The sequence below is a fragment of the Panthera onca genome, chromosome F2, assembly GCF_046562875.1.
Source record: "Panthera onca isolate mPanOnc1 chromosome F2, mPanOnc1 haplotype 2, whole genome shotgun sequence".
NCBI classification, from domain to species: domain Eukaryota; kingdom Metazoa; phylum Chordata; class Mammalia; order Carnivora; family Felidae; genus Panthera; species Panthera onca.
The window spans coordinates 63,019,472-63,046,776 of record NC_138356.1 but is presented as its reverse complement, the minus strand read 5'-3'; the positions used below and the strand labels follow the sequence as shown (position 1 = coordinate 63,046,776).

Sequence of the window (27,305 nt, the reverse complement as noted above, 5' to 3'; positions counted from 1 at the left end):
CCTTTGCCCGGAAGAGCCACCCTGTCTCCGTGCTAATGTGCCGCCGTTTCCCTCTCTCCTAGTTCCTGGACATCTCCATTAAATGGACCACCCAGGAAACCTTTCCTCCAAAGTATCTTCACTATGACCCAGAAACCTCGCGTCAGCTGATGTGTGACAAATGTCCTCCCGGCACCTTCCTAAAACAGCACTGTACGGCCAGGCAGAAGACCGTGTGTGCGCCTTGTCCCAACCACTACTACACAGACAAGTGGCACACCAGTGACGAGTGTCTGTACTGCACGACGGTGTGCAAGGAGCTGCAGTACGTCAAGCAGGAGTGCAGTCGCACCCACAACCGCGTGTGCGAGTGCGAGGAAGGGCGCTACCTCGAGGTTGAGTTCTGCCTGAAGCACAGAAGCTGCCCCCCCGGGTTTGGAGTGCTCCACGCTGGTACGCATTGGCTTTCAGCGCGCGGCAAAATTAACGAGATCGCACAAAGTCAGGTAGTAGCGAAGGTTTAAAGGCACACTTCTGCCCCGATGATATTATAGGATAGCAAATTGCAAAGGTAATGGAACCTGCTCGGTACGTGCTATGTGTCTGGATTGCTGCCAGAGGACCATTTCTCGGAGGAACACTTTGCCACGCTGGGGCAATCTGGTGACAAATCTCAAGTGTGGCAAACTGCCCTCTAATGAGATGCGTGATGGATTGCACTTTTTTAAAGGGGACACACTGTGAGTTGCACTGTTTATAGCTGATATATGATACCCCTATGTTTCCCTTCAGCATGGACAGCTTCAGACTGCTGTGCTTTTTGACAAACATCAGAAATGATAATTGATACCAAGAGAGTAATTAGACTGATATTAATGAGGCTCTGGAGTGCTAACAATGAGCAGTTACAATTAATTATGTAAAAAATGAGAATGGTTAGGGGAAATGCATTTCATCATCAAAAATGAAGCTAGTTCTTCCCTTGGTGTGGGAGTCGAGTGTCTGTGAGGGTAAAGACCAGCAGCATCTCTAAAATGAGCTTATTCTTTATCTGAGACAAAACAGATTGTCAAGCCAAAAGTGCTTGTCTACAAACAAAGTACTTTCTCGTTTTGCATTTTGAACAGCGTAGGTTAAGACCAGCGTGCATTGAATCTTTTAAAGCTGCAACCTACATTTTTCCCTATCACATTCATGAAGCTTCCGATGTAGTGTGTATTCTCGAGTGACTTGGGAAAATTAAGAATATTCCCTTACTTTAGCAGTATCCCTGGTCTCTACCCACTAGGTGCCAATAGCACTCTTCCCCCAGTTGTGATGACCAAAAATGTCTCCAGACATTGCCAGTTGTCTCCTGGATGCCAAAACTGCCTGAGGTTGAGGACCACTGGTTTAGAGGATGCTAATTATTTGTAACTATATTAACGTTCAGAAGTTGTGATACACACAGCCTAAATTACTGGCTGGCAAATACTTTCGGTTTAAAGGCATACATAGGAAACATGCATAAACTGAAATCTGTTTCGTTTCCTAAGTTGTGAATCGTAAACAAACAGTTGCAGGAGGTGCACACTGAATGAGTGTCCCTTAAAATGTCTCCAGCGTGACTATTGGAGGGAGAAATTGGTGACACTTCCTAGCTTTTATCAGATGATTCTTTCGGATTCAAAAGCTAAGCCAAATTGTAGGGGGTAAAACTCACCCAACAAAAACAAATCCATTTAAATCAATTCAGTAAGTTGCATGCATATGCAGGAAAATTAATTAAGCAGGGACCATGCAGCTTGGAAACTAGAAAAGTTTGGGAAATAATGGCAATATAAGGAAATTTTCCCACGTAAGCATGAAAATGTGTTTGTGGAATGAAGTCAGCAGTCAGTCAGAAGAGTCAGACACAGATACCCATTTTATTTTGTGGCACCACCATGGGGTTTATTTACCTGTCCCTCCCTGAAGACCCACGGAGCAGTTCCTCAGGGAGTATAAGAGGTTTCCAGCCCAAAGGGAAGGAAGGACTATGTGGTGTTATTCCAAAGAGTATTAGCCATTCCGTGCTGTTGTTGCTTTGAAGTCAGATCATCTCCTCTCCACGTTTTACTGACTTTATTCTGTCTGTGAGTCCTGTAATTCCTGTGCCGTTCCTTATGGTTGGAATGGTGACATCCTTAACTGGAAAGCAGAACTCCTCTCCCCATTATGGTATCTCATATTTTGCCTGTCAGATTATACCTTTTACATTTCCACTGATATTAATAAGGCAAAATCATTTACTTAGATAGATAAATCTTTATTTTTCCATAAAGCTCTAACAATGGTAGAAGAAGGAAGTCCTGCTCAGGAAGGCCATTACATAAGGCCTCCAAATGTATTAAGAAACATTTACTTCCATTAGTCTTGGATTCTGTTTGTTAAAGAACTTTACAGGCGACATCACCTTAAAGAATGTCTTATATCTTTGACTTTCTCATCGGGAGGCATGGCAAGACCCAAGCCCTCAACACGTATCTGAAGAATGACAAGATTCTTCTTCGTGCAGTTTGCTTTCCAGAACATGTGGCAGTTGGCAGAGGGAGACTTGGATCCAGATGGCCAAGTCCACTGATTCCCAGTGTGTTAGCAGTGAAAGAATACTATGGAATTCTCGCCCAAACACCTCTGCTTATGATTTTGTAGGAACTGGTGTGGAGCTGGATCCCACTCAAGGGGAGAGGTGTAGTAAGAAAGTACTTAAAAAATTAGACCTCTGTGTAAGTTTTTTTCCTAACACGTTGTCACTGCAAAGATGGAAATGGCATGTGAAAGTTTTGGGCTTGTAGTTTGACCCTTCCTCTTTTTTTCCTGCCAGCCCTTTGTCATTTTTACTGGTCAATGCATCATCATCAATCCCATTAGAAGAGGCAGGAGCTAAAACTAGAGTGAAATCATTTTGCTCTTTTCCTTCCTTCCTTCCTTCTTTCTTTCTTTCTTTCTTTCTTTCTTTCTTTCTTTCTTTCCTCTTTCTTTCTTTCTTTCTTTCTTTCTTCTCTTTCTTCTTTCTTTCTCTCTCTCTCTCCTTCCCTCCCTTCCTTTCTCTCTCTTTCTCTCTTCTGGTTTTGATACAATGAAGTGGGAGGTTTGCATTTTTAATAAATGAAGTTTATTAACTTTCTGTAGCTTTCATGGTGTCTCTTTTGTATTTGTTATCTCCCCTGAGCCAGAATTGGCCTGGAAAAGCTACATTTGAATATTGAAGTCTGAATCTGTTCAACTAGCTTACACTAGATGGAGGTATTTTCATATGCAAATACCCTATAATGTATAATCTAGCCACGCATAATAGAGCCAAGGGTTTGAAGGTATTTATCTTTAGTTGTTGACTGGTTGAAATTTTTCTAATCAGTGAGTTCTCCAAACTTATCAAGTATCTTTCCACCATGAAATAAAATGCCCTTGCAGTCACCCTTCCCTGAAATTTTAACGACTGTGCTCTTTTAAAACTCAATAGTTTAAGCAAACGGTATATCATCTCCCATTTACCGTGTAGTTTAACTGCAGTCTTAAGCTTTGGAGTCACTGACCAACTTTATTGCCACCTTCAAAAGTTTATTATAATGTTGTAAATTTTTACTTCTCAAGGTTAGCATACTTATGCGTTGCTTCACAATTAGGATTCAGGAAAGACAACTTCAGTGGGCACCGCTTGGAATTTAACGACATGGCATTCAGTGGGTACTGATCTCAAAGAATGACATTACCGCAGGTACACAGCAGTTATCTTCATGATTTTCCAGCAGAAATGTGTGAAGAATTATGGTTGACAACAAGACCTTACCAATGCTTCGCACAGGCAGGACAGATGAACACCCCTATTCTTTCCTTTCCTCTTGTTTCCTGTTTTGTAGGTAACAGCAAAACACATTTGTGTTTGGATGACAGGGATGGGAGGGGCTGTAGCCTGAGGGGCTACTAACTGCAGAAGTTTTGTTCTCTCTGTCTAATGAAGGGAAAAATCGAAATGCCTCAAGTCTGTGCAACATAATAGTAGCAGTAAAAACCAAGTGAAAAGTCTTTCCAAGACTGTCTTTATTTAGAGAATGTCTGCTGCAAAAGGGTTTGGGAAGAGGGTGCTAAATTGCTTGGTATTTTCTGTAGGAACCCCGGAGCGAAATACAGTTTGCAAGAGATGTCCAGATGGGTTCTTCTCGAATGAGACGTCATCTAAAGCACCCTGTAGAAAACACACAAACTGCAGTGCATTTGGTCTCCTTCTAACTCAAAAAGGAAATGCAACTCACGACAACGTGTGTTCTGGAAACAGTGAATCGCCTCAAAAATGTGGAATAGGTAATTATATTTCAAAATGTCAGCCTTGTTGTACCGCTTCTGAATTGAATACAAGACCCTCTGGCTCCCTTCTTAGCGAAACTCCTGTTTTCCCATTCTTGAATGTTAACCAGAGAAGATTGTTCTCTGTTCTCTATGCGTGGCTGCTAACACCCTAAGTCAAAATCTCTCCAGAGGTTTCCCCATGTCATGATCGCACTCCCAAACTTGACTTTCTGCCTTTCACACTTGAATCAAACCTTACCCATGGGGAAAGGGGTGGTGTAAAGATTATGTCCAAGACCAAACTAGCAGTCCAAATTGTAGAGGTTTTTGGTAAGTTCTGCATTTTCATCACTTAAAAAAAAATTTTTTTTTAACGTTTATTTTTCAGAGACAGAGATAGTGAGCGGGGGAGGGGCAGAGAGAGGGAGACACAGAATCCCAAGCAGGCTCCAGGCTCCGAGCTGTCAGCAGAGAGCCCGATGAAGGGCTTGAACTCAGGAACCGTGAGACCATGACCTGAGCCGATGTCGGATGCTTAACCGACTGAGCCACCCAAGCGTCACATGCATTTTTATCACTTTTAAGAATAAAAATTGACAGCTAAGAGGCACCATGACATAAATCGGTAACAAATCAGAAAATGCAAAATCGGCTTTGTCGTGTATGGTGTTATGGCATACTGCCATATGGCACAGAGAGATTCTAAGTTCCTCTGGTTGTCCTAAACTCTGTATTCATGAAAGGTCACTAACTCCAAGGTCATGTGAATGCATCCCATGTTGGTGAGGACGCTCATCAGGATGGTGTCCTCACCTTGTCATTCTTACCACTAGACTAATGTCAGACCTTCCATGGAGGGTGCGGCACACTGACGATGACCTGCCTTTCGGCATTTAACCAGCTCGACTCTCCCCCAGCATCTTTTTATCTGACACAGAAGAATACGGAACATGGGAATGGGGCTGAGACATTTAAGATTCCAACCCTGTTCCAGCATTTTTTCCCCACGGAGTCAGAACCTTAGACAGATCATTCAGTCGTTCTGCTTTCTTAGTCAAACAGTGGAACGAGGGAAGGGGGGACAAGAGGAGTGACTTCTAACTTTTACATTCTCTTTTCTTTATTTCATTCATTTCTCATTTTATTGTTTTAAATCTTTTTTTTTTTTTTTGAGAGAGAGAGTGTGCACACGTGTGCACACATGAGCAGGGGAGGGGCAGAGGGGGAGAGAGAGAGAATCTCAAGCAGACTTCATGCTCAGTGCAGAGCCTGATGTGGGGCTTAATTCCATGACCATGAAATCAACACCCAAGCTGAAATCAAAAGTCGGACACTTAACTGACTGAGCCACCCAGGCACCCCTAATTTTTAGTTTTATCATTCATTGAGCACTTAGTATGTGCCGGGTTCCTTTGCTACATGAGCTTTAAACTTTACAAAAACATGGTGAAGTTTGCTCAGGTTCAATATTGGTGGTGAAGAGCCAGAGTCAGAATTCAGGCCCACGTCTGACGAATCCAAAGACAAACGCTTAATCCCTGGGATAAACAGATTCTACCCCCTCAGGCCATTGTACCTCTTTTCTTTAAAAAAAATTTTTTTTTTAATTTTTTTAACGTTTATTCATTTTTGATAGAGACAGTGAACGGGAGAGGGGCAGAGAAAGAGGGAGACACAGAATCCAAAGCAGGCTCTAGGCTCTGGGCCATCAGCAGAGAGCCCGATGCGGGGCTCAAACTCACAAACTGTGAGATCATGACCCGAGCAGAAGTCAGATGCTTAATCGACTGAGCCACCCAGGTGCCCCCATTGTACCTCTTTTCTAAACAACATATTTTTTGTGTTTTCTTATTTTCCCACGGAATATATGCTTATACATCTATATCCCTCCTTATTCTTAAAGGTAAACTATGTGTTTATGTGTGTGTAGAAAACAAAATACTACTCCAGGTTGCTTTTCCAGGTCCCGTAAAGACAGTAATTATATTTGTTTTGACAATGATCTTGAAGTAACCTGTGGATGCTAACTAAACCTTTAATAGGATATTTAAGATCTACATTAAAATATGTTAATGTGGGGCACCTGGGTGGCTCAGTCAGTTAAGCGTCTGACTTCAGCTCAGGTCACGGTCTCACGGTTCCTGAGTTCTAGCGCTTGTCGGGCTCTGTGCTGACAGCTCAGAGCCTGGAGCCTGCTTCAGATTCTGTGTCTCCCTCTCTCTCTGCCCCTCCCCTGCTTGTGCTCTGTCTCTCTCTTTCTCTCCAGAATAAATAAAAAACACTAAAAAAAATTTTTTTAAATGTTAATGTGTACATTAGAATGTTTGCTACAATTCATTCATAGCAATATTTTTATTAGACATTTGTTTAAACTATCCCCCACAAATGCCCTAAGGACATAAGCCCATTTGGGGTGACATTCAGCTACCAAGACCAGCCAACAGAGGGTTGGTTTTATTCAAATTTCACATTTTAACATACTGTACTTTGAAAAACCTTATGGTGCTGGCTTATTTATTTATTTATTGTCCACTAGACTTCCAAGAATCCAGTTGTTAAGTAAATCTTGGTTTTCCCACCTTCAGATGTCACCCTGTGCGAGGAGGCATTCTTCAGGTTTGCTGTTCCTACAAAATTCACCCCTAACTGGCTTAGCATCCTGGCAGACAATTTGCCTGGCACCAGGGTAAATGCGGAGAGTGTGGAAAAGATAAAACGGCAATACAGTTCACAAGAACAAGCTTTCCAGCTACTGAAGTTATGGAAACATCAAAACAAAGATCAAGATATGGTCAAGAAGATCTTCCAAGGTAGGGTAGCCTGAAATAAGCAGATTGATCAGAAATCAAAGACACTCATTTATCATAAACAAGAAGAAGACAATGTACCTGTTTAGTCGTGTGGATGGTGTTTGCCTTTTGGAATTATTCTTGGATTAAAGATGTTTTCACTAAGTGATCATGTAGAAGCTATCCCTAAAACAGTCCTGCATTCTCACCTCCTCAACACCCCAACTTTTTTTGTTTTGAAGCTTATTTATTTTGAGAGAGCCAGAGCGAGTGAGAACAGGGAAGGGGTAGAAAGAGAGGAAGAGAGAGAGAATCCCAAGAGGATCTTTTCTCCCTGGCAGCGCAGAGCCCCACGTGGGGCTCAAACTCACAAACTGTGAGATGGTGACCTGAACCCAAATCAAGACTTGGATGCTTATCCGACTGATCCACCCAGGCACCCCTCTTTTTTCATACCCCAACTTCTTTTTTAAGTGTATGAACACTCTAAAGTGAGAGACAGTTCATGTCAAATACTGGACCTCAGGAATCGCACCTCCACATCCCTTAGCAGTTTTATCAGCATCCCCTCTGTCCTACCTGGATGTCCTTTAGACACGTTGGGTTTTCTCTTTCATTTCCACCAAGAAGCTATGCTGTATTTATTTGTTAATTCTCTCCGGAGAGCCTCCAAGTGTCTTACAGATGTCCTCTCATTAATCCTCACAACATAGCCTATTTTAAAATTACCATTTTAATAGCATATGTTGTGAGGATTAATGAGATGAGGTCTGTAAAATGTTCGGGCTTCTTAGAGAAAAGGGCTGGTGAACACCAAGTGCTCTCATGTTTTAAAGTTTTATAAAGAATCTTCTTTAGAAACTGTGTGGGCACCTGGGTGGCTCCGTCAGTTAAGCGTCCAACTTCGGCTTGGGTCATGATCTCACAGTTCATGTGTTCGAGCCCCACGTCAGGCTCTGCGCTGATGGTGCAAAGCCTGCTTGGGATTCTCTCTTTCTCCCTCTCTCTGCCCCTTCCGCACACACACTCTCTCTTTCAAAATAAATGAATAAAAAAAAAAAAAAGAAAGAAAATAAAAGAAATTGCATGGGGTGTGTGTGTGTGTGTGTGTGTGTGTGTGTGTGTGGACAGAATCCAAAGGGGAAAAGGAAGCTGCATCCAGTGTGGACTATAGCTTTAGGATACACAGTGGAAAGAGTTCTGATGTCAGTTAGCATTGGGAAGGCATGCCTGAAAGAAGGAAGGTTTCATGATGCAGACGATGTCAGTGAGAAACCCATCTGCTCTTTACCTGTCACTAGTTAGATGACCGTGGAGTCCTACACTTCCTGAAAAGCTTCCACCATCTGAAACTGAGGCAGCAGATTTTAGGACACTGAGATCTTTGACAGCTGAATGCTTTCACTTGAGCAAAGAGTAAAGTTTTCTTCTGTTTTTGGCAAACAAAATGTATTCTTTGAAAGTATAATTAGCCCCGAAGCAGGAAAAAAAGGGGGGGGGGTGGTGAGCGGGTGGGATACAGAATCAGAGACTGTTAGAATTGGAAGGGGCCACATTCTCTGTTTCATAAATAAGGACATTTCATCCCCAAAAGATGAACTGACTTGCCTTAGGGCTTACAGACAGTAAATGACTCATGTCATTAATGGAAATGTTAGATACTCCCTCTTAGGTTTTTGTCCTAGCTCGTTACCAAATTATTCTCTAAGCCATATGGATCCTACCATTCTTTGTCCTCATATTAGTGGGTTTTCAGATCTTCTCTGTAGTAATCCTCAGGTGCTATTTATTTTAAAGACCATTCGTCACACCTAACTCTTCACTTGGGGTATATATCAAATATCAACTAGTGAAAGTTTATATTACAAAATTGCTAACTTGAATACTTATATTTCTACTTTTCTGAAATGTTATGGTTTTAATTTTTCTTAGAAAACAGAGAGTGATGCGTTTATAGTATTTTACTGTTCATTTCCAAAATAGGGCTTTTCACAAAGCTTTGTCGGATGCCTAGAATACATAAAGCATATTATCATTTATAACAAGAAATAATATTTAACTCATTTCTCACCAATAACTAGCATTACTTAACCTTCCTTCGCCACCATAAAAAGGAAGGAGAAGGTTATCCTTAAAGTAAATTTATGAAATTCTGGGAGAACCTTCTTTTGCCTCACAGTAGTTTTTTTTTTTTTTTTAATTTTTTTTAATTTTTTTTTTAATTAATTTATTTATTTTTATTTATTTATTTTAAAAAAAAAATTTTTTTTTCAACGTTTTTTATTTATTTTTGGGACAGAGAGAGACAGAGCATGAACGGGGGAGGGTCAGAGAGAGAGGGGGACACAGAATCGGAAACAGGCTCCAGGCTCCGAGCCATCAGCCCAGAGCCTGACGCGGGGCTCGAACTCACGGACTGCGAGATCGTGACCTGGCTGAAGTCGGACGCTTAACCGACTGCGCCACCCAGGCGCCCCTGCCTCACAGTAGTTTTGTGGTGGTGGCCTTGGAGTATGCATTATGTGAACATCTCTTTGGGCTTTGGCTTTCTACAGATATTGACCTATGTGAAAACAGCGTCCAGCGGCACCTCGGACACACAAACCTCACCTTTGAGCAGCTTCGCAGCTTGATGGAAAGCTTGCCGGGGAAGAAAGTCACCACAGAAGACATTGAGAAGACAGTGAAGACATGCAAATCAAGTGAGCAGATTCTAAAGCTGCTCAGCCTGTGGAGAATAAAAAATGGTGACCAAGACACCCTGAAGGCCCTGATGCACGCCCTGAAGCACTTGAAAACGTACCACTTCCCCAAAACGGTCACTCAGAGCCTGAAGAAGACCATCAGGTTCCTTCACAGCTTCACCATGTACAGATTATATCAGAAGCTATTTTTAGAAATGATAGGGAACCAGGTCCAATCAGTAAAAATAAGCTGCTTATAACCGGAAATGGTCACCGGGCTATTTCCTCACAATAGACCAGATCCAAGGAATGAGTAAACTGTTTCTCAGGCACTTGACGGGGGTGCAATGATTTCTTTCTCATCACCAAGGACTAGATTTGGCCACAGGGCACAAAAAGAAACAATGGTGTGGAGAAAGAACTAACATCTCCCCCAAAAGTTCAGTAAACCCCAAATGGTTTATCCAACTGATAGATCTGGTCCACTATCTACTGACTATATTTTCCCTTATTACTGCTCGCAGTAATTCAACTGGAAATAAGAAACTAGATTCCATTGTGCCTTACTAAATATGGGAATGTCTAACTTAAATAGCTTTGAGATTTCAGCTGTGCTAGAGGCTTTTATTAGAAAGCCATATTTTTTTTCTGTAAAAGTTACTAATATATCTGTAACACTATTACAGTATTTCTATTTATATTCATTCAGATATAAGGTTTGTACATACTATCATCCTAAGGGGAAACTGTGTAAGACAATTTTAGAAAGGAAAATATATATTCTGTTTATAATTATGACAAATGAGAGATAAAATATATTTTTTAATGGAAAGTTTATAGCATTTCTTAATAAGTACTGCCATCCTTCCTGTGTGGAGTATTTTTGTAATGTACTTTTACTTATATAAGTTGTAATATCATTTTTTAGAAAATGCATTACTTAGTCAATTGTTTAATGTTGGAAAGTATATGAAATATAAATTATCTGAATATTAGATGCTCTGAGAAATTGAATGTACCTTATTTAAAAGATTTTATGTTTTTACTATATAAGCAATATCATTAAAGTTTTCAAGTTATTTTTCATTGCTTTTCCTTTTGCTTTTATTTGAATTGGATGTTAAAGGGTCTGAGCCTTTGTAATTTTTCCTGTTCTTTTCTCATTGGACCACCTGAGAATTGTTAAAATGCAGATTCCTGGACCAATTTATTGAGAAACTGGGGTGGGAGGCAAAAACTTGCACTTCCAGTAAGTTCCAAGGTAACACTTACTACATTGAAATTGCAGAATTTCTGAAGTCAAGCTTAGTATACAGGTGGTACAAACCATTTACAACTGTCATGGCTAGCATCGAGAGACTCTAAACTAATTTTTTTTTTTTTTGGTTGCAAGTGATGGAAATGGGCACTGCTTAGTTTGAGGAAGTAATTGGAAGGGTGGGGTATTGGGTTCAATGATGGTAACCCCCCCAAAATACATTCACATCAGAACCCCCAGAACCTGTGAATGTGACTTTATTTAGAAAAAGGGTCTTTGTTGAGGTAATTAAGTTAAGGATCTTGAGATGAGGAAATAATCCTGGTGGGCCCTAAATCCAATGGCAAGTGTCTCTATAAGACACACATAAAGGGGGAAAGACACGGGAGAAGATGATGTGCAGACACAGGCAGAGACGGGAGTGATGGAGCCATAAACCAAGGAACCTAGGGAAGGCAAGGAAGAAATTCTCCCCTAGAGCCTCCATAGGGAGTATAATACTGCTGACAACTTGATTTTGGACTTCTGGCCTCCAGAACTATGAGAGAAGTATTATTAATGTCTATTAAGGAACGAATTCATGTTTTTTAGCCACTCAGTGTGTACTAATTTGCCACAACAGCTACAGAAAACTAATATAGGCTATATCCAAACCACAGAGAAATAACAGAATTAAAATAACTCTGGGACCTTTAGGGGCAGAAGTTCCTACACTTTCTACTAGTCTTTCATTTCTGTATCTTTCAGCTCAAAATTTCAAACTCTTTGGAATAGACACTCTGGTTGTCCTAGATTGGCACGGGTGTAGAGACATGGCCAGTGAGGGTCTGTCTTCTCAGTTGCAATTCCCAAGAAGGGAACATCGCTGTGAACAGGGTCTATTCCATTCCATCATTTTGCAGGCTGCAAACGTATGACTATGACTTAGAGCGTGACGTTGGCGCTGATCAGCCCTACCTTTGTGAGATCACATCCGTTATGGCCACTTTGACAGAAGGGCAGATCCATGTGAATGCCACACAAACTCATAAATCTGGGGAAATGAAAAGCAGAGGCAAAGTCAAGAGACTCAAAACCTGGAGAATCAGAACCCCATCACTGCAATACTTGAAGTGGAAAAAAATCGTGGGAATTAAGTGCTGAAGGTTTAAGCAGCAGAGCATGAGTTAGCAAGGAGCTTGCATTTCCCCTTCAGAAGCTCCAGTTCTTCCATCAGAGTTCCTATTTACAGAAAATGAAATGGCCCGCTGGCACCAGCTAGGTTTAGGAAACATTGGAAAGTTAATGGCATCAAGTATAAATCACTGAAATGCTAATTTGATGGGCTTCCCTGGTTGCTACTTTGGGTTCACTCTACCTCAGCCTTATCCTCAAAGGGAGATATGGTGTATGACTTCACGTCTGTTTCTCTTTATTTCTTAACTTTCAATTTTAAAACAACTTTAGAGTTACAGAACCACTGAAAGGATGATGTAGAGTATCCCTAGTGAGCTGTTTTGTAAACTCTGTCTCAATATTGGTCTTTCTGATGTCTTCTCACGAATAGATCAATGTTACGGATCTGGGGGAAGAATATCGCGTAGTTAATGGCCCTTTTCGCATCGTATCAGGGGCCAGTGATATTAGCATGACTAATTACTATTAACATTTACCTTTATAACTGAGTTAGTTTCTATACAGGATGTGAGATATGTATTGAAGCCCTCCCACCCACCTTGTTTACGTATGGTTTGGGTTGTTTCAACATGATTTGTTGAAAAGATGAGTGTTTCTGCATTTAATTACCTTTGCATCTTTCCTAAAAGTCAGTTGATTATATTTGTGTGGGTCTATTTCTGGATTCTCTATTCTGTTCCATTTATCTGTAAATCTGTCCTTTCACCAATACCACTCTGTCTTAATTACTTGCAATTTATAGTAAAGCTGAAAATTATTTCTGATGATTACTCTGTCACATGGTAGTATACTGGCTTTTTCTTGCCTTTTTGTATGTCTCATTTTTTTTTTTTTTTTTTTATTAAAAGCCAAATGTGTTGAGTAGGTCAGTGGAAATCAGGGTAAATAGTTTATATACCTGGATATGGGCATGCCTTTCCTTCTTCTAGAATTGTAATGGAAGGCTTTGCATTAATCGAGTTAGTAATTCACCAATTTTGTCCAATTCTTTTTCTTTCTCTTCCTTCCCTTCCCTTCCCTGCCCTTTCCTTCTCTTTCTTTTTTTCTTTTTGCAATGGTGATACTCAGTGCATCAGAGCTTTCAAATTCCTATAGATAGTTTGTTTCCAAGGTGGTGGATGTGTATTAGGGCAATGCTTGTTTGAGTTTTAGATCTTCCTCTTGAGCTGCTCCTCAAAAATCTTCTGTCTGAAAACAAACAAACAAACAAACAAACAAAACACGGCGCTTGGGTGGCTCAGTCAGTTGAGCATAGGACTTCTGCTCAGGTCATAATCTCATGGTTTGTGGGTTCCAGCCCCACGATAGGCCTGCTGCTGTGAGTTTGGAGCCCGCTTTGGATCTTCTGTCCCATTCTCTCTGCCCCTCCCCCACTCACACTATCTCTCTCAAAAATAAACATTAAAAAAAAATGCTCTGTCTGCACATTCTTATTCCTTTCCCATCCCTTGCCCAGCAGCATTTTGCTGTTACTCGTCATTTGACGTTCACTGATTGTGGGCTGCACTTAATTCTGCCCCTTGTCCCAAGAATAGACTTTCCTCACATCCTGCTCCCTTTCCTCAGCTATAATGAGTGGGCAGGACCAACATACCAGAACCAGCCAGTTTTCCCTTTCCCCTGCTACATTGATGTTTTCATTCGTCTGTCTGGGGGGGTCTTACTTCTCCCTACAGGGCTACTGCCCCTCCCTTCAAGATCTTTGGTTCATTCTGATCTATTCTGTGAGTGCTCAATGGAGTTCATGGAGAAAGAGCCTGCAAAAGTGCTGAAGGAGGTCATCAAGTGGCTGTGATCACTGGTTGACCTGAGAGCTGAACAGAAGGCAACTGGAGACTCCTCACCTAGTCCCCTGTCCTTGGAACATACGTTCTTCCCACCATTCCCACACTAGGAGCCATTTCTAGGGTAGCCCAGGAGAGCAATGGGTTATTGGGACCATCTGGACTGAATGCACAACAGATCCCCCATTAAGGCCTCTATATAAACGTTAAGAATCTGGCGGGCAGGTGCAGAGATCTACTCATCTTACAACTACCCAAGACAAGCCTTGTATGTAATTCTCTTACTAATTAAGACTGACACCTACCACCTAGAGTGGTCTGTGTCTTTCTTCAGTCTCCCCTTGCTCTCCATGTATGGGGACCAATTTCTGATTTCACCTGAGAAGCTCCCAAGGTTGCAAAGCAACAAAAAGGGTGCAGACCCCTTCAGTTTCTGCAGCACCCAGTTCCACTCTATTCCACCAGCCCACACATAGCCTTAACCAACTTCTGAGCTATCCTAGCTGAGCTCTTCCGATTCATGTTCAGTTGCATCTACCCCCCAGAGAAGCACATATTTGTGTGCCCTCTCTCCCTGGAATCACTATCTCTTTTTAGATTTGGGGCCATATTTGTTCTGTGACCTCAGGTCTCTCATGAGTGGTTGGCTTGTTTGTTTGTTTTAAGTTAAGACTATTTTTTAAGAGAAGTTTTGGGTTCACAGAAGAATTGAGAGGAAGGTACAGAGATTTCCCACATCCTTCCTGGGCCTGCACATGCACAGCCTCCCTTACTATCAACTTGCCCCACCACACTCATGTGTTTGTTGCAACTGATGAACCTACACTAACACATCATTATCACCCAAAGTGCACAGTTTACATTAGGGTTCACTCTTGGTGTTGTAGAGCCAATGTTTTTTTTTTTTAAGTCATGAAAGTGAATTTAATTTGTTTTTTTTTTGTCATAAATTTGAGAACAACACTAATTCCATGTCTCTACATTCTTCCCAGGAAGAAGCTAGAACTGGTCAATTCTGTTGTTTAAAAATTTGATATGACAGTTTGGGTGGGAGTTTAAACTATCCTCATGAGTACAAACGCACTGTGTCCCCTTGTTCATCCAGAAACCTACACCAGTTGTGAAGTATTTTTGATGGATTAGTATTGTGGACTAAAGAATACAGACTGAGAAATAATTTTGAAATCCTTATTCTAGACTGGTCATGTAAAATATTCTATGAAGTTTTTACTTATGAACCAGGATTTTCTATTCTACTTATTTTATTAAGTATCTTATTCAATAGACTATCCAGTATTTTATTCATATGTTGAAAATCTAATTTGTTAATTCATTGAAAATAATATTTTTGAGTGCCAAATTATAGTACTCAATACAGTGTACTTTATACCCAGTTCTTTTTTTTTTTTTTTTTTTTAACATTTATTATTGAGAGAGAGAGAGAGAGCATGAGCATGGGAGGGGCAGAGGGAGGAGGAGACAAAGAATCCAAAGCAGGGTCCAGGCTCTGAGCTGTCAGCACAGAGCCCGACACGGGGCTCGAACTCACAAACCGTGAGATCATGACCTGAGCTTACCCAGGAAGTTGGCCTGAAGTCGGATGCTTACCCAACTGAGCCAACCAGGCGTGCCAACTTTATACCCAGTTCTAAGCAAGAGATAAAGTGGCAAGCCATCATTACTCCCAGGAGCATAGTTTTGGGTTGTTTTAATTTGCTATTGGTGAAACCATCCCTGTCAAACACAAAAGTGTTTATGCTTGGGTGTATAAATCTGTGTAAGAGAAAGGGAGAGCTTTGAGAACAGAAAATTCTATGCTTTTCTTTGCCAATGGGGAGACTGATAGCCCTGGAAGTAGCTTCTTTTCAAAATACTTTGTGCCTTTGGAGATGTTTCCTAACTGATACCCAAACTCAATCTAAGGGATAAACTTTTATTATTATCTTCCCTTGATCAAAGCTCAAAACAGAGGCTGACGCCAGTTCAATTACTGTATGATTGTTGATATTGAATACAACTATACTCTCTAATTCTTTGACTTTCTTGCTGTTATTTTCCAAATTTCTCTTTCCTCAAACCTAGGAAGCTATAAAACAGGAATTTAATAGTAATAATAACCAGAAGCAATTATTTCTGCAGCTGAGTTTAAACACATCTGTCCTGAAGATGGTTCTAAGAGAGTTGGAGAGACAGGATATACACGTGGCAGAGTAATTGCTAATGCCAGATGATATATACTTAGTACCAATTGAATTGCATAAACATGGCACATTCATCAAATGTCATCTCTGAAACCCAGGGCAGGCCAAGAAGCAGTAACTTCAGCTAGGTCTTGTGGTCACATCTAGGCAGAGAGAAGGAAGTGGGATGTAGACATAAGGAATTGTACTGGAAAAGCCATAGTGGCTAAAATGTACATAACATGTTGAGGAAACATTGTCTAGACTCATGTAGTTTATATAAAAATTCAAAGAGTAGAATAAAATAGCTCAAAGAAGTTTATTATAGCACACTGTGGGTTGTAAAACTAACTGCTTTATCTACCCAGAACTCTTTGGTTTAGTCTGGTCAGCACCACCTTCTTTTAGGGAATTGCTCTCTCCCACCCCCACCCCCAACTCAACCACATAGTTCCAATGGGGTCTGACAATAACAGCCTCTGTTTCTGTGCACCCAACTCTTCCCATTGTTACACCAGGGCATTCAGTGAGAGACCTTCCTTAGGATGTCTGCATTTGGAATTAAAGGCAATTTTTTTTCTGTACAATGAAAATCTATAAAAGTGTGATCCTAAAGTTGCCAGAGGCCACAGAGAAAGGGAGCTATCAGAGAGAACTAGGAAAAAGAGACAAGCAAAGAAGCCTGATGATGTTCAAGCCCCTGGTTCCAGCCACATCTTTTCTTCCTGTTAGTTTCATGAACCATTGACCTTCCCTTCTCACCCAAGCCAGATTCTGTAATTCATAAACAAGAGTCCTGATTAATATATAGAGTAAATAAGCTGTCCTTGATTGCCAGACAAAGGTATTTGGATTTGGGGAGCTAACTGCAATGACTGTGAGGTTCTATCCTTCTGATAATCTTCAATTTCATAATATTTACTTATAAACACAGTAGGAACCATTGAAGTTTTAAGAAAGGTATTGATGTCTGCAAAGCAGAATTTCAAGACTATTGTGGCAGGAGTGTATAGAATGGATTGGAGTGGGGATAGGCTAGAGACTATTAAACCAGAAGAGCTGACCATTCAAACAGTTCAGCCACGAGGTAAATAGGCAACTCAGACTGCAGGTGGGAGCCCAGAGTGGAAAGGAAAGGTCACAGTAAAGAATCATTAATCTTTCCAGGATAGTCATCAGAGGCGAAGCACCATCACTGGGCATTTGGTTATGACTAATGGATTGAGATTCCTGTCTTTTTCCAAATATTTAATACAAAATAAGTCTCCCATTTCCTTGGGTTTTCTTGAGTCTTTTCCCAGGGAAATCCACCTCATCTTCTGAGACACAAAAGCTTAAGTCATATTTCCACAAAAATCCTTCTAAGTAAAACAAAGACGTTCTTCCAAATTGACATTTCAATAGCAATTTTGGTTTTTCATGACTCACTGACTTCAGACAAGAGGAGGTAAACAGGACAGATCATGCATAAAACCTGTGTCGTTCTCATGGAATCACAGGTTTCTGAAAGACAACACGAGGTCATCTGTTTATCCCTCCTGCCTTGTCCAGCCATTCCTAAACCCTCCTGGAGAGTGATGACCTCTGATTTAAGCACTTTTAAAGCATCTTATTGCTATAGTGATTCCCCCCAACACACATGCACACATGTACACACATGCACACCACACATGCATGTGCACACACACACACACATACACACATGTCCACACACGTACACAAGCACACACATACACACATACACACACACACACACACACACACACACACGCACAGCCAATGGAACCTAATTTCAGGACTTAACAGCTCTCATTCTGACGTTGAGATTGGGTAAAAATGGTGTCTTTAATAGAAACTCCTACTTTCTTGGGGTTTTAGAGTAGGTGGCCTTTATAGATTGTTCCATCCTAGTGTTTATCAACCTGACCTAATCAAAGGCATCACTTGGGATGTTTGTTCAAAATGTACATTCCCTAGCATCCACCCAGGATGAATTTTGAGTCACAGGTCAGGACTGGAGTGCTAGAGCTCTTATTGGGAAATTTTGGGGAATACTGTATGTAATCCTTGAGGACCCAAATGAGGCTGCAAGAAATTAAATTGCACAGCTGCTGTCAGAACTCAGAGCTCCTCAGTCCTATCAAGATTCTTGTTTAACTTTGTGCTTCTCATAACGAAAATGGGGAACCACCAGTTTTCTCTCTTGGAGTGGGTTTAATCCCACTGTGCATGTAACTATCATTGCACTTCACACCTGACAGTTTAACTGTCTCCCTTGATGCTGATGTCATGGAAATAATAACAGCAATAATAATACTCTCTACAATTTACGAAATGCTTTCCTATTAGATCTGAATCCATTTAGGTTTTGAGAAACAATGTTCTATAAAGGCAAAAGCTAGGAAGTCACTGATTCAGCTGATTTGCCCTTGTTTCTACATTGACCGTGGTACTCACAGGAAGGGCCCTTTATTGAGAACTTGTGAGGAACAGAGCCCTACACTTAAGACCATTACAGATATCATCTCATTAAATCCCAATAACCCAGTTATCATATCATCATTTTCCTAAAAGCCTACTTCAGCTGAATTCCCCTGACATCCACCATTCTTTTACTGGGACCTCTATTATTGTCTACTTCTTGGGCTGGGTGTAATATTTGCCTGACCTAGTCATAGCTATCTCAAGTCTTATACATCCTTCCAATGGTCTATCTCGATTACATCTTTGGATTTAAGCTTGAGATACCAAACATTACTCCTGAGACAGAGGGACAGCAAGAGTCAAGAAGGAAAAAAAAAAAACCCACAATTTTGAAAAACAGAAATCCACTAGCCAGGAACCCAAGAGTAATAGTTTTGCATGGAAAACTCCATCTGTTTTTTGTGGGATCTGGATCGTATTTTTCCCTCCAGCCACGGGAATATGCCACTCAAAAGGATCTGCCTTGGATGGTGACAAGATGTACTCTGCCATTAAGCACTCGTGGCAAGGAAAGCATCCAGGATTTGCTTACTAAGAGGCGATGGCAAAAGAAGTAAGCTGTGCTAAAGCCTCCAGAATAAATTTCTGTTTAAATCCAAGCCATGGATTTGAGACTGGGTATAAAAAAACTTAAAGCCAACAGACTGGCACTTGGGTGTAGCTGGCACTGTATGTTCTCCTAATTATTTGAAAATATGCTCTGTTGACTAAGCCACACTTAAAGAATAGGGAATGTCATCATAAAGGTTCTAGAAAAAATAAAATCTGATCAGGTCTTGGAATAAAAGAAAAATAAGAGCAAATTCTACCTCCAGATAAGTAGTTGTCTTTCTCAGAAGCAGGCCCACGTGGGTTAATGAACCTTCAGTAAAGGAAAAAGGGTTTGGAAGTGAGACGCACCTAATTTTAAATCCTGTCTCTTCTCCTAAATAGTGTAATTGCTTTGGGGCTCAGCCTCCCTGTCTGCACAACTGATAGAATAAAACCACAGAAGCTTATCCGGTCACCCCACGGAAGTTACTATCACAGCACTTGGCATAGTAGGCAAGTGTTTTTTAAAACCTATTCCTTCGCAAGAGAGAAATTCACATGAGGGATGGCACCCAACCATTTTGTGTGATCATTTGAGGGAAATGAAACACGGGCGTTCCTCCAGGAAACGATGCTGGTTATTTGGTTCAGAGCTAAAACCACTTTACCACAAAATGGAAGAGAGGCGAGATCGGAGGAGGCAGCTGAAGGGACATGGAGGCCTGGCTTTCATTCTGGGCCCCAGACATGCTGGTCCTCCCTGGACAAGTCACCAAAACTTATGGTGTGCCGATGGCAATGGTGCTGTTCAGAGCATCCACACAGCGCACCTGCAGCCGGGATGAGTTTGGACAAATGTGGCACCAGGCCGTTGCAAGCATCGCAGAGACCGCAGATACAGGCGCTGTAAGGATGTTCTTTCTCCCTTCCGACGCGTAGCAGAGATGGTGAATTTTTCAATTACAGTAAGACCCTCTTAAAGACAAAACTCTCTAACAGCCACTGACATTTGAGAGGTTGAGTCAGCATATCCCCCCAAAGTCCGGTAGTTCGCTGAGTGTTCAGTGAAACCACATCAATCACTTTGACTTCCTTTTGATAAACTGGATAGAAGGAAATCTCGCTCAGAAAGAACCATTCCAATTGGAAATAATCTTAAAGGACAGCTGAAAATAACAATCACTGAACATCTCTCATGTGCCAAGATTTTACCGTTTTATGTGCATTCTCTTAGCAGTTTTCCAAATTAGGGCTTAATATTCCCATTTTAAAGATAAAGGGCTATAGCCCAAAGAGAATAAGTTACATGCCCACCATTTCACAGCAAGTGAGTAACAGAAACTCCATTTGCAATGCATTTTGTCTTTAAGACACCCTACACCCTACACCTACCCATCACGCTGGCTCAAGGACATTGGGGAAGTCAGAATGGACAATTAAGAAGTACGATGTGAGTACTTTAATGTTGTATTTAATGTTCTCTGCATTTTCTTTTGGCCTTAGTGTTGAGGGGGAAACTAGTTTCACATACTTCTGAGTTTTGCCCACGGATATTTATGTCATGTAGTATCTCCCAAGAAGGTGAGGAGGAATTCAATTCTGACACTAACTAGCCGGAGGCAGCATAGACCTCGCAGGTTAAGGGCAAAGTCCTCCACCAGACTACCTCCATTTCAGAGGTTAGCCACCAGCCGCAAGTCTCAGGGATCTTCAGGCCACAGAAACTTCAGACAGACTGGCTACAAAAGAAAGGGGTGCCCCATGCCCCCAGATTCAATGATTTGCTAGAATGACTCTCAGAACTCAGGAAAGCACTATACTTATGATTATACTTTTTACAAAGGATCCCCCTAGGGGTTAAGATCTGGGAAGGTCCTAGACGTGGAGCTTCTGTGCCCTTTCCCAGGGGAATCACAGGCATCACCTCCCCCCTTCCCCAAACACACACACACACATCACAGCAATAATGTGTATACTAACCAAGAAGCTCCACTGTCTAGTTTTTACTGGGGTTTCATTCCATGAGCATGATTGATTGGGCTCAATTTCTAGCCCTCCTCCATGCCACAGATGTCAAGGAAGCTCAAAGTCCCAACTCACTAATCAACATGGTGGGTCTTTCTTGTGACCAGCCCCTATGCTACAATTAAGTAGGGGCCTACTGGGAGCCATTTCATTAACATAAAAATGATACTCTTCATCACTTGGGATAGTCCATAGATTAGAGTCTCCTTCCCAGTCAAATTCTTTATTGTAATGCCATCACCCTGTGCCATCCCAGTCCCCAGATTTGTTCTGTTTTCTAGCACCTTCAATTCTATCAGAGATACTACCCACCACCCTTTAAGCCTGCCACAGCTGAACATCTGTAGATTTCTTTGGCTCTGTCTTTCCTTTGTCCTTCTCAAGTAGCCTAATTTCCCCTGGGCTGATTTTCATCTCTAGGTTTCCTAGATTCATCCTCTCCTCTCCACTTCTACTACCACCATTACCACTGCCATTTAGAATCCAAACCGTCAGGATCCTAAGTTGTTGTGGAACTTCCTGAGGAAAAGTACACAGTATGGTAATTGGAAGGAGTGCTGATTCTAGAGTCTTGAGTGTGAAGTCGAGCTCAACTGCAGGCTACAGATACATCGTAGAGTCACTGCATAGGGCAGAGATGTGAAGGGTGCAGCACATAGATACTTATACACAGAAAGTCAGATCTGCAGTTAAATGGGTATTTTTCACACTTACCACACATTTCTCTAAACCCATCCTTTTTAAGGCACTGTATTAATTTCTTATTACCACTGAAACAAATTGGCATGAACAGGGGTTTAAACAATATGAATTCATTTTCTTATAGTTTTAGAGGTCAGAAGTCCAAAATGAGTTTCACTAGGCTAGACTGAAGGTGTTGGCAAGGGTGTGTTCATCCTGGATGCTCTGGGGTAGCACCTGTTTCCTTGTCTTTTCCAGCTAGAGGCCACCTGCATTCCTTGAGTCTTTTCTCCATCTTCAAAGCCAGCTGAATTGGGCCAAGTCCTTCTCATGCTACCATCTCTCTGGTTCTCCCTCCTCTGCCTGTTTCTTCCACAGTTAAGGGCCCATGTGATTACATTGGGTCCACCTGAATAATCCAAGCTAACTCCTCATTTTAACATCAACTAGTTAACAACCTTAACATCTCTGCACCCTTACTTCCCCTTGGCCATATAAGGTAACAGAAATTATTCCCAGGGATTAGGAAATGGACATCTTTGGCAAGGGAGGGCATTACTCTGTCTCATGCCAAGTTCAGGTGAAATATTACCTATGAAGCTTATCCTGATGACTCTCATTTATATTGCTCTCTTCCCTCTAATTCAGTAGTTTCCAATTTTGTCAGCTGCAACACTTCAAAGAATATTGATGTTTGGGTTCTGTTCTTGAGTCTGGGGGATTAAATTGGTCCAAGGTGTGACCTGAGCAAAGGACATTTTTACAAAACTCCCTTAATCATTCTAATTTGCAGCCAAGATTGAGAACCACTGCTCCAGTAAATGTCTGTGTTTTCATCTTATCTGTCAATGCAGAAAGGAGGTATCACGTGATAATTAAAAGGAAGACTGCACAATGCCTGCATTCATATCTCTTGGCTCCACTTCTAACTAGTGGTCAGACCTTGAGCTTAAACAGCAATCCCTCAGTGCCTGTGCTTCTTCACTTGTAAACTGGAAGGAAAAATAAGGCCCCCTAGAGTTGTTGAGAAGGTTGAATAATTCAATGTATATAAAAGTGTTTAGTAGCCTTATCTTTGAAACTTACCTAAAAGCTTTGCCTGGGCATAACCAGCCACTCTTTCTGTGGTTCTCAAAAAATACTTGATATTTGATGGATAGAAAACAAGCAAGTGTGGCCAAACCACATGATTGCAGTTCTTTGAGCCATAAATCTTATTTTAGTTTATTTTTAGAATAGTTCTGTCATATCTTTGCTCTCCAAATATCTTCAACCAGTGTAAGCTGAATGCACATTAGAATCTTTTTGGAAGCTTTTTAAAAGTAGTAGGCCTAGGATCCCCCTCCTCCCTGAGATATTAGCTCAACTGGAGCCCAGGCATCAGTATCTTTTAGCTCTCTAGGTAATTACAATACAGAGCAAAGGATTAGAATCTCAGACCTGGACTAGATGCCCACAACTGTTGTACTCTGAGTACATGTAACAAAGGTAATGACTTATGCCTGGGAATGACTAGGAAAGAGTGTAATAAAAGGGAAGTAGGAAAGGGAAAGGACTTAAAAAGAGAAAAAGGAAGGGAAAGAGGGAAAGGGAGAAATAGAGGGGAGAGAGAGAGACACACACGGAGACACACACACACACACACACACACACACACACACACACACAGAGAGAGAGAGAGAGAGAGAGAGAGAGAGAGAGACCAGAAACAGAGAAAGTAAGGAAAGAAAGATGGTCAAGTACACCTAAAAGGTATGTCTTGATGACTTCTTCATACTCATGCTATGTGTTAACTATGTTCTTCCATCCCAACTGGGTCTTAAGGAGAGATGGGTATCCATGAACAGAATCTCAATAGAGAAGTGGAAATTCTATGCCCTTCCAGAGTATGTACTCAAAATATATTTCAGCAAACATGAATCCAACAGCAGCACAGATTTGTTCTGTGGCTATTCAGGTAAGTAGTTCTAGAAGTTGTGTTAAAAAAAGACTAAGCTGAAAGTTTGGGGCTATCCCTTAATTCCAGAGAAGAAATTCCTTGCTCATCCTGAGTAGCACATAGGTCACTCTGGGGATCGCAAGGAACATGAGTCAGAGGAGACAATTACTCAAGAAAGTTACCCAATCTCCTAACATCCGGTGGTGGAGAGAGGCTTTGAGTAACCTCAAGGTGACTCCCAGGCAGGTGGCCACAGCACAAAGACATTTCCTATCGGCTGCAAAAGGATCTATACCAAAAATCACGTCATCACTTGAATTTACTTACCTGTTATGATTTAGAAAATCTTTTCCCGCTTATGATCTTACCTGATTTTTTTTTTCAGGGGCAAAATAACCTTTGTAAGACACATGGGTTAAATATTATCCCCATACTGGCGATGAAGACTCAAGTCTTAGGCAATGAGTGACTGAATGATAGAGATAATCCTCTCTCTTTTCAGAATGCACCCTTCCTTAAGAAAAGCATAATTAATCATGGTATAGATGATTATAAAATAAACAGTAAGAATTCAGCACCAGGAGGGCACCCGTGAGGGTCCATCTAAGAAAACTCCCTAAGGAAAGGTGAGCCTGGGGAGGGGTTTTGATACAGCAAGTTCCACTGGGAAATGGAAACTTAACATAGACAGTATATTTAGCCAGCAAAAGATTATATATAAGATACCACTACATATATATTTCTGGAGTGAACATGAAATCTCACTTACCAAATGTTACCATGTTAAAAGTCAGTCACTTTATTAATACTAGTGACTGATTACTAAATATCTGAGTAGCAGAATAGGACAAGATTCTTGACATGCACTAACAGTCCAACTCTAACAACTGCCCTACGATATGGGTCTTTATTAAATTATTCTCTATTCATGTACAAGGAGACTGAGACCCACCAGGCCAGGGCCCCACAGCTGGTGGACGGCAGGGCCATGATTCAGACCCAGGTCGCTCTGACTCCCGGCTCATGCTTTTTCCGCTGCTCTACGCCATCTCCTCAAAGCCCATAATTAAGCAAAATAATATGCTCTTCACAAATGAAAAGATCTCATGCACGAAAGTGACGAGACGACTCGTTTGGTTGATGGGCTTCCAAATATGCGGCGGATCCTTTTTCTGGAAACCGCATTTGGCATAAGGGGGCCTAAAGTCCAGACGGTTTTCATGACGTAACTTAAGGTCTCCGTGAATGTCAGCCTTGAGTCTGAAATAGCTCTGAGCCCTCCCATCCTGGCATCTTCCCTGCGACACCCCCCGGTGCCCCCGGCCGAGCTCAGACTGCCCACGGAACCTGCGGGTGGGTGAGCGGACAGTGCCGGCGGGGGTTTGAAACAAGGTACATCATGGTCCCCTCCTCCATCCCAGTAACTATTTCCGACGCTCTCACTCCCTCTCGGAGCTTATTCTCGGCTCCGTAGGACTTCATGTTTGTTTGTTTTGCTTTCAGGTTTAAAAAGGACTCTTAGCAGCAGTTCAAGACTTTTATAAAATTAATCCCTCGTCACTTAGAGCAATCCAGAGGGCTGCTGGAAAGGAATGGCACTCTGCGAGGTGGTGCCTGAGACCGGATTTTGAGTGTGGTCTGGTCTTGCATAAAAGTCATTTTCAAGGTGTTTCTCTTTGTCTCCATTCCTATCTACCTCGTCTTAATCAAACAGCATGTTCCCTCAAGTCATGAAGTCAGCCAACAGTACACCCCAGGGTTCTCATTGCACCCAACGGCCTTACCTGTGAGCCCCAGTGATTCTGCAGCTCCAGTGCCTCGGCAGGTCGCTGTCTCCCTCAGTCTTCCTTGGCCCCATGCCTTGTCTCCCTTGGGACCCTTTTCCTACCAGGGTTTAGTTTCTGTCAAATGGAAGCAATAAAAAGTAGTGAAAAGGGGCACTGGGATTACAGCCCTAAGAACTCAGTCTGAGTTTACTTGCCTCTGCCCTCACATAGCTGACAGGAGACCACGGACTAGTCAGAAACTCCTGTTCTCATATAGAAAGCAGAGATCACAGTCATATGCGTCTTACTTATCTCACAGACCTATAGTAAGGATCGGAGGACAGAGTGGACAAAAAAGAACTCGGAAAATGTGAGTGAACTAATGTGCATTAGTTCATTCACTGCCACTCCTGTGACTGGAGGCTATCGCTTTGACAGAGGGGAGGCAGAACCGGAAGAGAATTATTGTGTGTTGCCATGTGATGGAATAAGGTTCAGAGCGTCAAGGGGGCCTGGAGGAGGGATCCTGGCCGATGTCTGGGGTTTGGGGATGCAGCCAGGTGCCAGGAACTATCCCCAGAGGAAGTCAGATATGAGCTCGGCCATGATGGCTGAGTGGGTGAAAACAAAGGCCCAAAGAGCATCTCAGGACAAAAGACCAGCACATATAAAGAGATGCTTATGCTAACGTCAATTTCATCTCCTAAGTGCCAGGGAGGGCACAATGGCTTCAAGTAGATAGTGGAATAAGAAGAAGCATGTTTTAGGAAGATGATTTTAGAGGCCATGGGGCAAGGAAAACATGAGAAAAATTAGTTTTTGTTGTTATTATTATTATCATTATTATGAGATTATCTCTCACATGAGCCTGAATAGAAATTAAGTATGAATTGAGTCAAGAGTTCAGTTATTCTCTGCACGAAGGAAAGAGAGTGAGCCCTGGGGCAAGACTGGGGGGGAAAGAGGACTGGCCTTCGTTCCAAGGCCAGGTGACACCCTGGAGTAGGATAAAGGCTCCCTTTCTAGGGAGTGGAGATTTCTACTATCAGTAACCTCAAGGAGGAGTTGATGCTGGAAAATGAAATGGAGCCCGGGATGACAAAATTTACCTCTGAGCCTGGTCTCAAAGGAGTCTAGATAAGTTCAAGGACATCCTTTTGCAGCAAAAACATCTTTTGTCATAGAAAGACAGCCCTGAAGGCATGCCAGGAAGCCCCTGAGAGGGACCCCAGGAGAAAGCACTTGGGTCTATCATACCTGAGCATCTCCATATCAAATAGCAGTTGCATTTCCCCCTTTCTCTTATCCCAGAGCCATCAACCATGTCATGAAAACTTGTTAACTAACTGGTCTCAGCTGTGCTGAAGCCTGAAGCTTGCCCAGGCCAGAACCATTATTCTGTGAGAATAATACTGTTCACTGAGCATTTTCTATGTGCCAGGAATAGAGTTAGGAGCTTAAGTGGATGACCTTATTTTCTCAACAATCTTGAGATTATAGAACTCCAGTTAACCTCATTTTACAGGTAAGAAATCTAAGGTGTAGAGCGGTTAGAGAACATGCCCAAGTCCCACAGCTGATATGAGGCATTCTGTCCAGAGATAATTCCATTTGCTGCTACCCTAGACTACCTCCCAGCTATGGCCCAAGTGAGCAATGGCCATACCCATGCATGGAGTGGATATGAAGGAGATTGGTAGTGTCATGGGGAGCTGTCTGAG

General features: G+C 41.8%; 1 protein-coding gene and 1 long non-coding RNA gene across 4 annotated transcripts in view; one reads left to right on the top strand and one right to left on the bottom strand.

The window, feature by feature from the left end:
• The window catches only part of TNFRSF11B (TNF receptor superfamily member 11b), a 29,350-nt gene extending 18,719 nt beyond the window's left edge, over positions 1-10,631 (top strand). Inside the window, exons 2-5 of one of the 2 annotated variants that reach the window (XM_060611193.3) lie at positions 63-432; positions 4,111-4,302; positions 6,873-7,097; positions 9,632-10,619. In XM_060611193.3, coding sequence (XP_060467176.1) covers positions 63-432; positions 4,111-4,302; positions 6,873-7,097; positions 9,632-10,020 — 1,176 coding nt within the window. In that variant the 3' untranslated portion in view covers positions 10,021-10,619. Of the gene's footprint in view, positions 1-62; positions 433-4,110; positions 4,303-6,872; positions 7,098-9,631 lie in introns of both variants that reach the window. The other variant, XM_060611194.3, reaches the window with a different exon arrangement.
• A 153-nt stretch (positions 10,632-10,784) lies between these two features.
• The window catches only part of LOC132664439 (uncharacterized), a 51,717-nt gene continuing 35,196 nt past the window's right edge, over positions 10,785-27,305 (bottom strand). Inside the window, exons 5-6 of one of the 2 annotated variants that reach the window (XR_009603672.3) lie at positions 25,603-25,719; positions 10,785-12,051 (exon numbers count right to left, since the gene is read on the bottom strand). This is a non-coding gene — a long non-coding RNA (uncharacterized LOC132664439). Of the gene's footprint in view, positions 12,052-15,426; positions 25,720-27,305 lie in introns of those variants that run through there. The other variant, XR_009603670.3, reaches the window with a different exon arrangement.